Source organism: Vombatus ursinus, unplaced genomic scaffold, assembly GCF_900497805.2.
Source record: "Vombatus ursinus unplaced genomic scaffold, bare-nosed wombat genome assembly UNPS02014793.1, whole genome shotgun sequence".
NCBI lineage: Eukaryota > Metazoa > Chordata > Mammalia > Diprotodontia > Vombatidae > Vombatus > Vombatus ursinus.
Window position 1 is genome coordinate 15679966 of NW_020954571.1, and position 13198 is coordinate 15693163.

Sequence of the window (13198 nt, forward strand, 5' to 3'; positions counted from 1 at the left end):
GTAACCTGTGAGGTCCCTTGTAGCTCTAAATTTCTGAATGATGATAGTTGCAACCTATCCATGTCTGCCCATCTTATGTTCAACTCCTATCTGTGTCTTCCCAAAATTTCAGCAGAGGGGGTCCACCTAATGTGCCAGAAGCCTTCCTCTCTTTAATACAAAATAACATATGGCAAAAGGCAGCTAGGTGACTGCCCTACTCGTGAAGGAGGCAGCAACAAAAGCCATTCCAAGGAAGAAAAGCAAGAAAGCAAAATGGCTATCTGATGAGGCTTTACAAATAACTGAGGAAAGAAGAAAAGCGAAAGGGAAAAGGGAAGGGAAAAGACATACTAGAATTCTAGAGAATGGCAAGAAGATTTTCTTAAATGAGCAATGCAAAGAAATGGAAGAAAACAATAGAATGGAAAAGATAAGAGATTACTTCAAGAAAATTAGAGATATCAAGGGGAAAAACTGGGCATGACAAAAAACAAAATGGTAGGGATTCAACAAACAGAAGAGATTAAGAAGAGGTGGCAAGAATACACAGAAGAACTATACAAGAAAGAAGTTAACATCACAAATAATCATGATGGTATGGTTACTAACCTAGAGCCAGACATCCTGGAGAATGAAGTCAAGTAGGCCTTAGGAAGCATTGCTAACAATAAGGCTAGTGGAGGTGATAAAATTCTAGCTGAGCTATTTAAAATGCTAAAAGATGATGCTGTTAAAGCGCTTCACTCAGTATGCCAGCAAATTTACAAAATTCAACAGTGGCCACTGGATTAGAAAAGATCAGTTTATATCCCAATCCTAAAGAAGGGCAATGCCAAGGAATGTTCAAATTACTGAACCATTGCATTCATTTCACATGCTAACATGGTTGCTTGAGATTCTGCAAGCTAGGCTTCAGCAATATGTGAACTGAGAATTACAAGAAGAACAGTATGGTTTTTTGAAGAGGCAAAGGAACTAGAGACCAAATTGCCAACATTCTCTGGATTATGGAGAAAGCAAGAGAGTTACAGAAAAACATCTACTTCTGATTCATTGACCACATCAAAGCCTTTTACTATGTGTATCACAACAAAATGCGGCAAGTCCTCAAAGAGATGGGAGTACCTGATCATCTTACTTGCCTTCTGACGAACTTGTATGCAGGCCAAGAAACAACAGTTAGAACCAAACATGGAACAACGGATTGGTTTAAGATTGGAAGAGCACAACAAGGCTGCATATTGTCACCTTATTAATTTAATTTATATGCAGAGCACATCATGAGAAATGTCAGACTGGATGAATCAAAAGCCAGAATTAAGGTTGCCAGGAGAAATATCAACAATCTCAGATATGTAGATGATATGACTCTGATGGCAGAAAGTGAAGAGGAATTAAGGGGCCTTTTGATGAGGGTGAAAGAGCAAAGTGCAAAAGCTGGTTTACAGCTTAACGTCAAAAAAATGAACATCTTGGCAAACTGTTCCCATCACTTCCTGGCAAATAGAGGGAGAAGAAATGGAAGCAGTGTCAGATTTTTTTTTATTCTTTGGCTCAAAGGTCACTGCAGATAGTGAATGTGGCTTTGAAGTTTAAAGATGCTGGCTCCTTGGAAGGAAAGCTATGGCAAATCAGGACAGCAGAGACATCATCTTGTCAACAAAGGTCTGTACAAGTCAAAGTTATGGTCTTTCCAGGAGCAATGTATGGCTGTGAGAGTTGGACAATAAGGAAAACTAAGTGCCGCAGAATCAATGTTTTCAAATTGTGGTGCTAGAGAAGACTTTTGAGAGTCCTCTGGACAGCAAGGAGATCAAATCAGTCAATGCTTAAAGAAATTAATTCATACTATTCACTAGAAGGTCAAATACTAAAGCTGAAGCTTAAATTCTTTGGTCACTTAATGAGAAAACAGGATTTATTAGAAAAGACCCTTGTGTTGAGAAAGATTGAAGGCAAAAGGAAAAGGGAACAGCAGAAGATGAGATGGATAAATAGTGTCATGGAAACAATGAACATGAACTTGGACAGACTTTGAGAGATAGTGGAGGATGGAAGGGCCTGGCGTGCTATGGTCTATGGGGTCATGAAGAGTCAGACATAACTGAACAACAACAAACAACAACATATGGCATGCCTTTCTAGAGACTCACAGCAGAGCCCATGACTGGATGAAGCCAGGTCCAAGAGCCAGAGAGATCCAGAAATTCACTTAATAGGTAGGAAGAGCTTATTCTTGTCTATCTGAGTTTATTTTCTTTATTCTAAAACCTGATTCTCTTATAGACTTCACAGTTTTCTCAGTGGCACCACCACTTACCTTCCCTCCTCACTGAAAGAATTTCTTAAGACTTGGTCAGAACGGTTAATCATTGTTAACTCTTACTTTTGTTTCCAGCAAAATAGGGCACATTTCTTCCCTTTAAAATTTCTGAAAAAGATTTCAGAACAATTCTTGCTAATGATTCCTATAGCAATCAAGAGAGAAACAGTCAGTCAATAAACATTTATTTGGTGCCTTCTATGAGCCAGGAACAGTACTGAGTGCTGGGAATATAAAGAAAGGCAAAAGAATGTGGTTTCTTCCCTCAGGGAGCTCTTATTCTGGTGGGTAGTCTGAAGCAGGCTCTGTGGAGCACTTAGAGCTTGGTTAGACATTAAAGACACCAAGGTCATACACTGCATCCCTGGCCATCACCAGTCATTTTGACTTTTGTCTTGCCACCAGACTTGGATGACTCTGGAAGAGAGAGTGAGGCTGACGACTTTAGGCAACTATGCCTTACTTAAATGCAATTCACGAGCCATCAAGACATTACCCATGATGTCATTAGGCCATTTCTAAAAGGAGGAACAACAACTACAGCCCTCTTCACTTCAAAGACTCAGGGTCTTTAATCCTTCCCTCTCCCTCAGTTACTGTGTCCTTGTGATTCTATCTCCACATTATCTCTTCGGCTCAATTCAACAAACGTCTAAGTGGCACATGTGTGCACTTAGTGAATTCTTGATTGATTGCCTGTTTGTTATATGCAAGGGCACTATGAATGCAAAGAGAAGGACAAGAGGATTCCTGCCCTCAAGGAGCTTACATTCTACATGAGGGATACAGTTGACAAGTAAATGCAAGATAATTTGAGGAGCAAGACTGTACTATCTAATGATAAGAAAGATCTCCTGTAGGAGGGAGCACTTTAACTGAGGCCTGAGGGAAACTAAGAACTCTTAAGAGGCAGAGGCATGGAGAGATCACATTACAGTCATGGTAGACTGACAGGCCATGAAGAAGCAAAGAACAGAAGACGGGATGTCCAATTTCGGGAAGATCTAGTAGAACAGTTTGAGGGGAGGAAGGGAGAAATTAGAGACGCCTTTCTGGAGGAGGTGGTATTTGAGTTGGGATAGAAAGACTGGGTAAGAACTTGATGGGAGGGAGGAAGGAGAACCTTTCCGTAGAGGGAACTGTGTGAACAAAGGCATGGAGGTGGGAGAATGCAGATATGCCCTTGCAAATAGTATATAGTCTGTCAAATAGTCCAGTTTGCCTGGACCATAGAGTGTATGAGGGGAAAGTCATGTGCAATAAGCCTCCAATGGTAGGCTGGGGCCATATTGTGGAGAGCTTTAAATAGCTGTCTCTTGAGCCTCTTCATCCTCTCTGCTACCAAAGGGCAACTCAATGGCTCAGTGGATAGAGTGCTGGGCCTGGAGTCTGGAAGACCTGATTTCAAATCTGGTTTCAGGTACTTATTAGCTGTGTGACCCTGGACAAGTCACTTGACTCTTGTTTGCCTCAGTTTCCTCATTGGTAAAATGGGGATAATAGTAGCACCCACCTCCCAGAGTTGTTGTGAAGATCAGATGAGATAATCATTATAAAGTGCTATGTAAATGTAGGCCCTCATTGTCACCTGGTCGCCTTCCTGGATTGTTACAATTGCCTACTCACCCATCTTCCCACCCCTCCAAGGATGTTTCATGTCTCTAACAGACTCATCTTCCTCATGCATCATATTCTGGTTATGCCTTCCCTCCTCTCGAAGATTTCTTGTGGACTTATTTTAATGTCTTCTGCTCTTGCTACCCTGGGCTATTCTGGGCTCCCACCTACTGGAAGGTTCTCCTTCCTTCTTCATGTGTCAAATTCTTGCCTATTCCATACAGGCCGGCTCCATGCCACCTCATCCATAAAGCCTTCCCAGATTGCTCCCTTGCCTTCTCTCCTCCAGAAAGACCTTTTCCTCATAAGACTTGCAAAATATTGTGTTTTGCAGTTCTTGATTATATTTATCAGGTAAAGTATATTATAACTATCTATATTATTGTCTTAGCCCTTTCCCTACCAGACTGTAGACTTCTTGAGGACATATGTAAACTTGTATCTCCCTCTATCATGGTGCTTTACATAGAGTAGAGCTTTGATGGATTTCAGCTTTCACTGAATTGTGAGAAGCAACTTTGTACCATGGGCATGGCTTTGGAGTCAGAGCACCTGGGTTTGAACCTTGTTTCGGTCATGACTTATGAGATCCTGGGCAAATCACTTAATGTCTTGGGGCCACCATTTTCTCATCTATAAAATGAAAGAATCCCTTCCAACTCTACATCTGTAGGGGATCTAAAGGGATTTGGGGACAAAGGCTGGAGAATAGCCTCATCCTTCCTCACAGTGAGCCGTGTGAGGTTTGGCTGTGAGGGTGTGAATGGCTGAGTGGAGAACTGGGCTCCTTCCATCCCCTTTGTCTGTCAGATGTCTAGCCTTGGTCTTTCATGTGGGCAAATCTGTAGTGCATTAGTGAGCAGCGGGTGGCTTATTCTCCTCGTTCTCCTTGCCCCCACTCCGTTATGTTGGGGAGCTTCCTGGAGAGGTCACAGGAGCTAGAGAGAAAGGCATATCCTCACCTTCCCCCCTCCTAACCCCCAACCTCTAACACTAGCGGAGCCGCTGGATCGCTCCGCTGGAAATGCTGGGACCCAGCCACATTGCCTGGGCCAGCTATGGAGCAAAGTAGGGAGGAGGATGTGGCTTTAGGCTCAAATCTCTCTCTCGGCAGTTCTCCAGGCGGACCCTAACCCTGCCTCTGCCTCCCCCATCCTGACCACAGGAATGTCTTCCCTGCTTTGTTGTTCTCTGCATTTGGGGTCTGGTCCTGGCAGGAGGAAGGGGTTGGGGTAGAGGAGGGGAGGGGAGGAACCCCATCTCCAGGAGCCACTAGGCTTGGCTGAGAGCAGACGCTCTCTCAATGCAGACCACTTGGCTCACTGGGAGCCTCTCTGGTTTCCTGCTTGCTGGGCTTTCCAAAGTATTTTTTCTTTCCTAAGAATTCTTCCCATATGGAGTTGCTCCAAGAATGCAAGGAGAAGGATTAATGTGTATATAGCAGCACTGTATGATCATATGTATGGTACATGTATAACTAATTATGCCCATGCAGTTGTGTGTATGTTTGCAACTGAGTGTATAGCTACTGTACCTCTGTATGTCTCTATGTGTGGGGTTTTGTCTATATAATGTGGATGTGATTTTGTCAGGTATTGTGTATATGTACATGTATGTATGTGTGGCAACCTTGATATGTAGGCCTTGGGGTATATACGTTTGTGTGTGTTTATGTGCGTGTGTGGGTGTGTGGGTGTGTGTGTGTGTGTGTGTGTGGTGTGTGTGTGTGGTTAGAGGGAGGTAGGGGAAGACAATGGCAGGATGTTGGCCAGAAACCCAGACACCCTCTGTCTGGCATAGAACCCTCCTTTTTCCCAACCCCTGAATGACTGCAATTCCCATCAGGGGGAGATCTAACCGCTGGTGGGGGTGGGAAAGTTTAGCTGCTGCTTGACTTCGCAAGGCTTGATGTAGATTCCATGAACACAGGAGGGCAATGGATCATAGATTTGGAGCTGGAAGGGACCTTAGAGATGCTGTAGTCCAACTTTCTCATTTTATGCAGGAGTAAACTGAGATCCAAAGAGGGGAAAGTGACTTAGCTAGGGTCACACAGGGAGTAAGTCACCGAGCCAAGATTCAAACCCAGGCCCTCTGATCACGAACCTAGAGCAGTGGTGTCAAATGGATGGAAAGGGGTGCCACTAAAAAGTACCTAAAGACATGTACTTAAAGTACCTGAAGATAGTACCTAAGGGTAGATCAGTATGCAGGCCATATATTGACTTAGAAAACCACATATGAACATTATCTATGTTCTATTGTATTTTATTTGTTTCATTAAATTACATTATGATGTAAATTTAATTACATTACAATTATATTTTAATCTGGGCTAGCAGCGTGTTTGATATTTCTGTCCTAGAGCTCTTTTCCTTGCACCACAGCTTCGTGTGCAGTGTGAGCAAAGTGAATAAAGTGGTCAGGGGAATTTTCCAGGAAAAATTTGAGTATGGGACTGTGCCGTCTGCTAGTCTTCAATATGTACTTCTGGACCTCAATTCAGCCTGTGCTACACACACACACACACACACACACACACACACACACACACACCCTCAAACCAGAAGTGTGGGAGCCAGAACTCTTGGGTTCCATTGGCATTTGACTTGATCTCCCCTACCCTCCGCACCATAGAGACCCAGGGAGTCTCTATCTCCTTGTCTATCCGCCTTCTGCCTCAGTTTCCCCTCCAGACAGGAAGGTAAAATTGGCACGCATCCATTTTGGCCAAGATGGCAGAGATTCCTATATCTTGGATCAGGGTGTGCTGGGTGTGCAGGCTTAAAGCATGTGGCTTGTGTAGGAAGGACAAATTTGGGGTGACTATGAGAGTAGGAAGCAGCTGAGGCAGGACCTAGAGAGGTAGAATGCAGGAGCCCAGAGGGGCACTTCAAGTGAGTACAAAGTCAGAGCTTGCATGGACAAGACAACTTTTCCTAGAGCACTTTGGATCTCTCCTTTGCCCCCATCACACTGGGGGCAAATCTGAGTACGTATGTTATCTCCCTTACCTCCAGGAGAATGTAAGTTCCTTGAGAACGAGCCAGGACTGTGTTCTTATTTTTCTATTCCCAGTGCCTCGCAGATAGTAGGTGGCTTAATACATAGCATAATAAATACTGATGTATTTCTTTTCTTTTCTTTTTTCTTTTCTTTTTTTTTGGTTTTTGGTCAGGCAATGGGGGTTAAGTGACTTGCCCAGGGTCTCACAGCTAGTAAGTGTTATGTGTCTGAGGTCACATTTGAACTTGGGTCCTCCTGAATCCAGGGCCAGTGCTCTATCCACTGCGCCACCTAGCTGCCCCCTGACGTATTTATTGAAAGAATGGAGCCTTTTTAGGCTAAGGATACTAGAATTTAGAGCTTGAAAGGGCATATAAAGCCATCTAATCCAACCATCTCATTTTACAAGTAAGAAAACTGAGGCCCCTAAAGTTAAAGTGGCTTTCTAAAGTTATATAGTTAGTAAGTAGTTAGTCAAGCATTTATTAAATGTCCTCTATGTGCCAGGGGCTATGCTGAGCCCTGGGAGTACAAAGAGCCCCTGCCCTCAAGGAGCTTACAATCTAATGGGGGAGATAGTAAACAAACATAGATATATACAAAATAAGTAGGAAATAATTAATAAAGGAAAGGCATTAGAATTAAGAGGGTTTGGGAAAGCTTCCTGTAGAAGTTGGATCTTGGTTGGGTCTTGAAGGAGGCCAGGGAAGCTCGTAGGCAGAGATGAGGAGAGCGAGGATTCCAGGCATGGGGGATGGTCAAAGAGAAACCCCAGAGCCAAGAGATTGAGTGTCTTGTTTTTGGAACAGCGAGGAAGCCAGTGTCACTGGATCAAAGGGTAGATGGAGGTACAATGTGTAAGAAGAAAGGTGCTAAGGTAGCAGCGGGGAGCCAGGTTATGAAGGACTTTAAATGCTAAAGAGAGGATTTTGATTGTGATCCTAGAAGTGATAGAGAACCACTGGAATGTATTGAGTGGGGGTGGGGTAAGGAGGGGTAGCATGGTTGAACCTGAGCTTTAAGAAAGTCACTCTGGTGGCTGATTGGAGGATGGATTGGAGTGGGGAGAGACTTGAGGCAGGCAGACACACCAGCAGGCTATTGCAATAGTCCGGGTATGAGGTAATGAGGACTGCACCAGAGTTGGGGCAGTGTCAGAGGAGAAGAGGGGGCTCATTTGAGAGATGTTGCAAAGGTAAAATTGACAGACCTCAGCAACAGATTAGATATGGGAGGTGAGAAATAGCGAGGAGTCAAGGATGACATCTAGGTCGCAAGCCCAGGGAACCTGAGGATGGCATTGTCTCCTACAGTAATAGGGAAGAATAAGTAGCATTGTCACTGTTCAAATACAGGTCCTCTGACTCCAAATCCAATATTCTTTGCCCTGTCCCACTGAACAATGAAGGATTCAAGCGTATAAAAGCCAAGAAGGAGGATGGAGATGAGATGAGAAGCAAGGGCCTAGACCTTGTCACCAAGCCCTGGATGCGAAGAGTAGGGCGGCCCCTTGAAGCTTGGAGGAAAACGTTTCAGGTCAAATCCTGCTTCACACAGTATGGAGTAAATTTAGGGAAGAACATTCCCTGAGAGTGAGCCAAAGCTAGAGACACAAGAAAGTTCTAGAAGTGCTTGGGTAACCTCCAGGAGGGCAGAGCTATGGCGGGTTATTTAGAAAAGCTTGAAGCGTCATGGTCCCTGTGGCTACCTGACCTGTGGAAGTGGCACCAAGGAGAGTAATCCTGGCCTCCTAGAACAGAATTTAGGCCCCAGTGCCCAACAGAGGCAGAGCCTGGGGCTGGAGGGACTGCATACCAGCTGGTGTTGTGGGAGGAGCAGAAGTCCAAGGGGGAGGGTCGGGTTGAAGGTTCCCCAGGATGCCCTGGGGCAGGGCTGAGATTTCTGGACCGGGTTTTGCTGGGTGAGCAGGGAAGGGAGGAGCTATAGAGAGAAGTCAAATAGATTCCCATCTCCTTCTGAGCCGAGGGGGAGAGAGGGAGAGAAGTGAGAGGGGGGAGGAAGGGAGAGGGATGAGCACCAGAAAGGCAAAAATCCCCAGCCTGAGTCCTTTCTCTGAAGGGTCTAATTCTTGGTTGTGGAGCTGGAAGGCATCTCAGAGGCCATTACCTCCAGCCCCTTCCACAGAGGAGGAAATTGAGGCCCACGGACATTAAGTCACTTACCTGCGGTCACACGGGTAGAAGGCATCCGAGGTGGAGTTTGAAGCCAAGTCTACTGAATCCAGTCTGCGCCCTTTCCATGGTACCATGCAGCCACTGAGCTGAATGACAGCCCCGCTATGCAGGCCAGTGTGAGGTAGTAGAAAATTATGTCATGGGAACCAGAAGACCTAGGTTCTAATGCTGGTCTGACTCGTCTTAAGTTCTCTGAACCTCAGTGTGTACGTTTTTTTTAATCTGTTAAATGGGGATAATAATCCCTGCCCTACCTATCTCACAGATAGCATTATTTGGAGTGCTTTATAAAGACTATTTCCTTTTTTTTTTTTCCACCGTGATGTAAATGCAGGGTACCTATATTATCATTGTTTCTGTTTTTTGTCCCAGCATCTGAGGACGCCTCTGTGAAGGAGTCCACTGGCCTTTCCCAGCTGGACGGTGAGGGCATGACCAGCTGCCGCCATCAGTCACCACACAGGGACAGGACCCCAGCCAGACATGCGGCCTGCAGGACCCCGTAAGGGTCATGATGGTCAGCCAGAGGTCCACACCACCCTGCTTCCTGAGTCAAGCCCTGCTCTTCCCAGAACCAGCTGAGTCAATGCTCTGATTCAAGCCTGCCCTGGTGCCACTGGCCAAGTCCAGAGTGTGAGTCCTGTTCTTTGGCACGTGCGCCATGAGTCACAGTGCCAGCTCTCGGCTGGCCGACTCTCCACGGCTCTCCAAGAGCAGCCTCTTGAACATCTTGGGCAGCCCTTCGCCTGAGCGGATGGGCCTAGCCGACTCTTTGCCACCTACCCCACAGAGCGGGACTCCATCTCCCGGGCCCCCGCCGCTGCCCCTGTTGCCTGGTGGGTCCCCGGGGCTGGATGGTGACTGGGAAAGCCGGGAAGAGCTGCGCCTTCGAGAACTGGAGGAGGCCCGGGCCCGGGCGGCCCAGATGGAGAAGACCATGCGCTGGTGGTCAGACTGCACGGCCAACTGGAGGGAGAAGTGGAGTAAGGTGAGAGCTGAACGCAACAAGGCACGGGAAGAGGTGCGCCAGCTTCGGCAGAAGCTGGAGGCATTGACTAAAGAGCTGACGGGGGCCCGGCGGGAGCGGCAAGAAGCCCTGAACCAGAGCGAACAGCTGGGCAAAGAGGTGGCTCGACTTAAGGGGGCCCGGCTGCAGGAGGAGGAAGAGGAGGAAAACCACCAGGAGGGGGAGGAGGCTCGTGAAGAGGAGAAAGGCAGGGGCGAGGAGAAGGAGCTGGACAACAGGATGGCCTCAGAGAAGGAGAGCCAGGGGGGTGGCCTCGAGCAGGAGCCTGTGCGGGATGTGGGCTTTGAAAAGCCAGCCAAAAATAAGGTAAGCAAGCTGGGTGTGTGGGGGAAAAAGAGCATTCCCCCATTCCATGCACAGAAGGGTTACCTTCCTTCCTGCAAACCAGCTGGGCTCACCAGCTATGGTGAGGCCACAGGGCACATTATCCAAGGACTTAGGGGCTCGAGGCTCATACCTTAATGCAGATGTGTCCCTGGAAATGGTGGGGCAGGCAGGAGCCCTTTCCCCTAATCTGGATTCAGCTCCTCTAGCCTGTACAAAAGTCAGGAGATTCCCTCTGCCTCCTTCCCCTAAGCCAGAAGCCAGATCCCCACCGCCAGCAGTAAGGCCTGGTCACTGGAGAGAACCAGGATAGATAGTGGGCCCTCTGGTGACTTGCCCACAGCTCCCCAAGAGTGGCTTGAGATTCACAATTGCTTCCTTGGGGCCAGTGATTTGTTCGTGGCAACAAGTGCTTTTTGCTAAGTGCTTAAGAGACCACAACTTGAGCGTTGGGGGAATTTGAGGAACAGGAAGGGCACCCTGTGGATCTATGACATTGTCTAGGAAAACTTGTGATCAGTTGAGTAACAAGAACCCAAGTCACCTAATTGAGCACTAGCTATGTGCCTAACAATGCTGGGTCCTACTAGAAACAGACAAATAGGGGCTAGTTGTGAAAGGAACACTGCCCGAGACCTAGGTTCTAGTCTCTGATTTATCACCAGCTGGCCATGTGACTCTGCACATGTCATTTCACCTTGATTATCCTTTCTTTTCAGTTTTTGATATTGTCATTTTCAGTCGTGTCCAATTCTTCGTGGCCCTTTTGGGGGTTTTCTTGGCAAAGATACTGAAGTGGCTTGCCATTTCCTTTTCCAGCTCATTTTACAGATGAAAAAACTGAGGCAAACAGGATTATGTGACTTACCCAGGCTCACACAGCTACTAAGTATCTGAAACTGGATTTGAACTCATGAAGATGAGCCTTCCTGACTCCAGGCCTGGCACTCTATCTCCTTTGCCAGCTAGCTGCCCAGTTTAGTCTTCTGTAAAATACAAAGGCTGGATCTCTAAGTTCCCTTCCAGCTGTAATACCCTAAATTCCATTTCCATCACTATGTATTATGGGACCGTGGATGCATAGGCAACAGATGGGGAAACTGAGACCCAGAGATTTGAAGCCACATGTCCCAAGTCCCCTGGCATAGCAAGTGGCAGAGCCAGGACTAGAGCCTGAGTTTCTTGACTCTGATCCTCTACCCTAGGATTAGTGTTCACTCTAAACTCAAAGTGATGAGGGCTCAAGGAGCCTGCTGAGTAATGCCCTGACCTTGGGGTGCTCTTCACAGGAGCTGGAACTGATGGAGAACCTTCTGAAAAGTAAGCAAGATGGGCCTGAGAACTGGGAGGCACGAAGCATGGGGAGTGCCCGTGCTACCTTCAGCCGGCAGGAGCGAAGCCGACTGCTATGGGAGGAGGTGTCCACCATCGAGGAGGATGTCACCAAGGTGACTGCTCTGAAGCTTCGGCTGGATGAATCCCAGAAGGTGCTGCTCAAGGAACGAGAGTGAGTATGGGCAGCTAGTGGGCCCTACTCTGGCTGTACTTGAACTGCCCTTTTGGCCAGCTGATCAGCACAATGGCCAGTGGGTTGCAGCAGCCACAGAGAGAGTGAGAAACTGGGACCCAGCCTAGAAGGCAAGGTTGGACCTTTCAGTATAATGTGGAAAACAGGATGGTGGAATGGGGTATGCCAAAACGCCTAGCACTGAATAAAGGCAGGGGGGCAGAATGGGGTGGAGCAATGTATGCCAGTATTCAGATGAGCCCAGAGGGATATGCAAACCAAGTCTGGTAATGTTGATGAGGCACAGAGTAGGGAATACCAGTGGGGAGGCTGCCCAGAGGTGGTGGGTCTTCTTTTGTATTTTAAAGAAGAGAAGGGATATGAAGCTGCTGCTTCCCCAGGAGGACCTTTGACCACTCCCTTCAATAACTAATAACACTTCCAGGAGGGAATCGAGAAATCCAACCTCCAGTGGGAACACTGCATGGAAATCCCTAAGGGATAGAACAGGGAGAGCCAGGCTCCCGAAAGGCTAACCAGGCCTTCCCCACCTACCCACCCACCCCTAAACCCCCAGGGATAAGCTGTCACTGAGCAAGAACATTGAAAAACTGGAAGGGGAGCTCAGCCAGTGGAAGATCAAGTATGAGGAACTAAGCAAAAACAAGCAGGAAGTGATGAAGCAGGTGAGACCCTCTCCTTACCTCTGCTAGTCTTTCTAGCTCCTTTCTTCTGCGTGCCAGCCCTCCTTTATCCTCTTAATTTAGGGAGGTGGAGACAGAACACTCTTGGTCTCTCATGTAAGCTTCCCTGTGTCCACCAGAGGGGGCTGTCAGCCCAGGAGAAAAAAGTCTGGCACAGGAATACAGAAAATCAGTAAGAAACATTAAAAGCTGGAGAAGACTGGAAATCATGTGGTCCAGCCTCCTGATTTTATAGGTGGAGAGACCCTGGGACTAGGAAGCACCTTTCTTCTTTCCTTCACCCCACCCCCCAAGCTGGCTTGGAGCAGACGAGCTGCTTCCTCCTTACCTCCTTGGGAACACTGAAACCATCCAAGATGAGCTCCCTCAGTGCTCTCCTTTATCCCATCTTTTCGAACTTCTTAGCATCTTCACGAGCTTTCTTTGCCTTCCTCTTAGTCATCAAAGAAGAGCTGTCCCTATGGGTCACCAGGGCTACCTGTCCCTTTGATCCTTCTCTTTCGCTTCAGGTAT

The 13198-nt window shown here is 47.1% G+C and overlaps 1 protein-coding gene across 2 annotated transcripts in view; it reads left to right on the forward strand.

Moving 5' to 3' along the window:
• Positions 1-13198, forward strand: part of CCDC102A (coiled-coil domain containing 102A) — a 46116-nt gene that overhangs the window by 9740 nt on the left and 23178 nt on the right. For both annotated transcript variants that reach the window (XM_027869264.1, XM_027869265.1), the window contains exons 2-4: positions 9496-10456; positions 11764-11981; positions 12559-12667. In XM_027869264.1, coding sequence (XP_027725065.1) covers positions 9785-10456; positions 11764-11981; positions 12559-12667 — 999 coding nt within the window. In that variant the 5' untranslated portion in view covers positions 9496-9784. The remainder of the gene's footprint in view (positions 1-9495; positions 10457-11763; positions 11982-12558; positions 12668-13198) is intronic.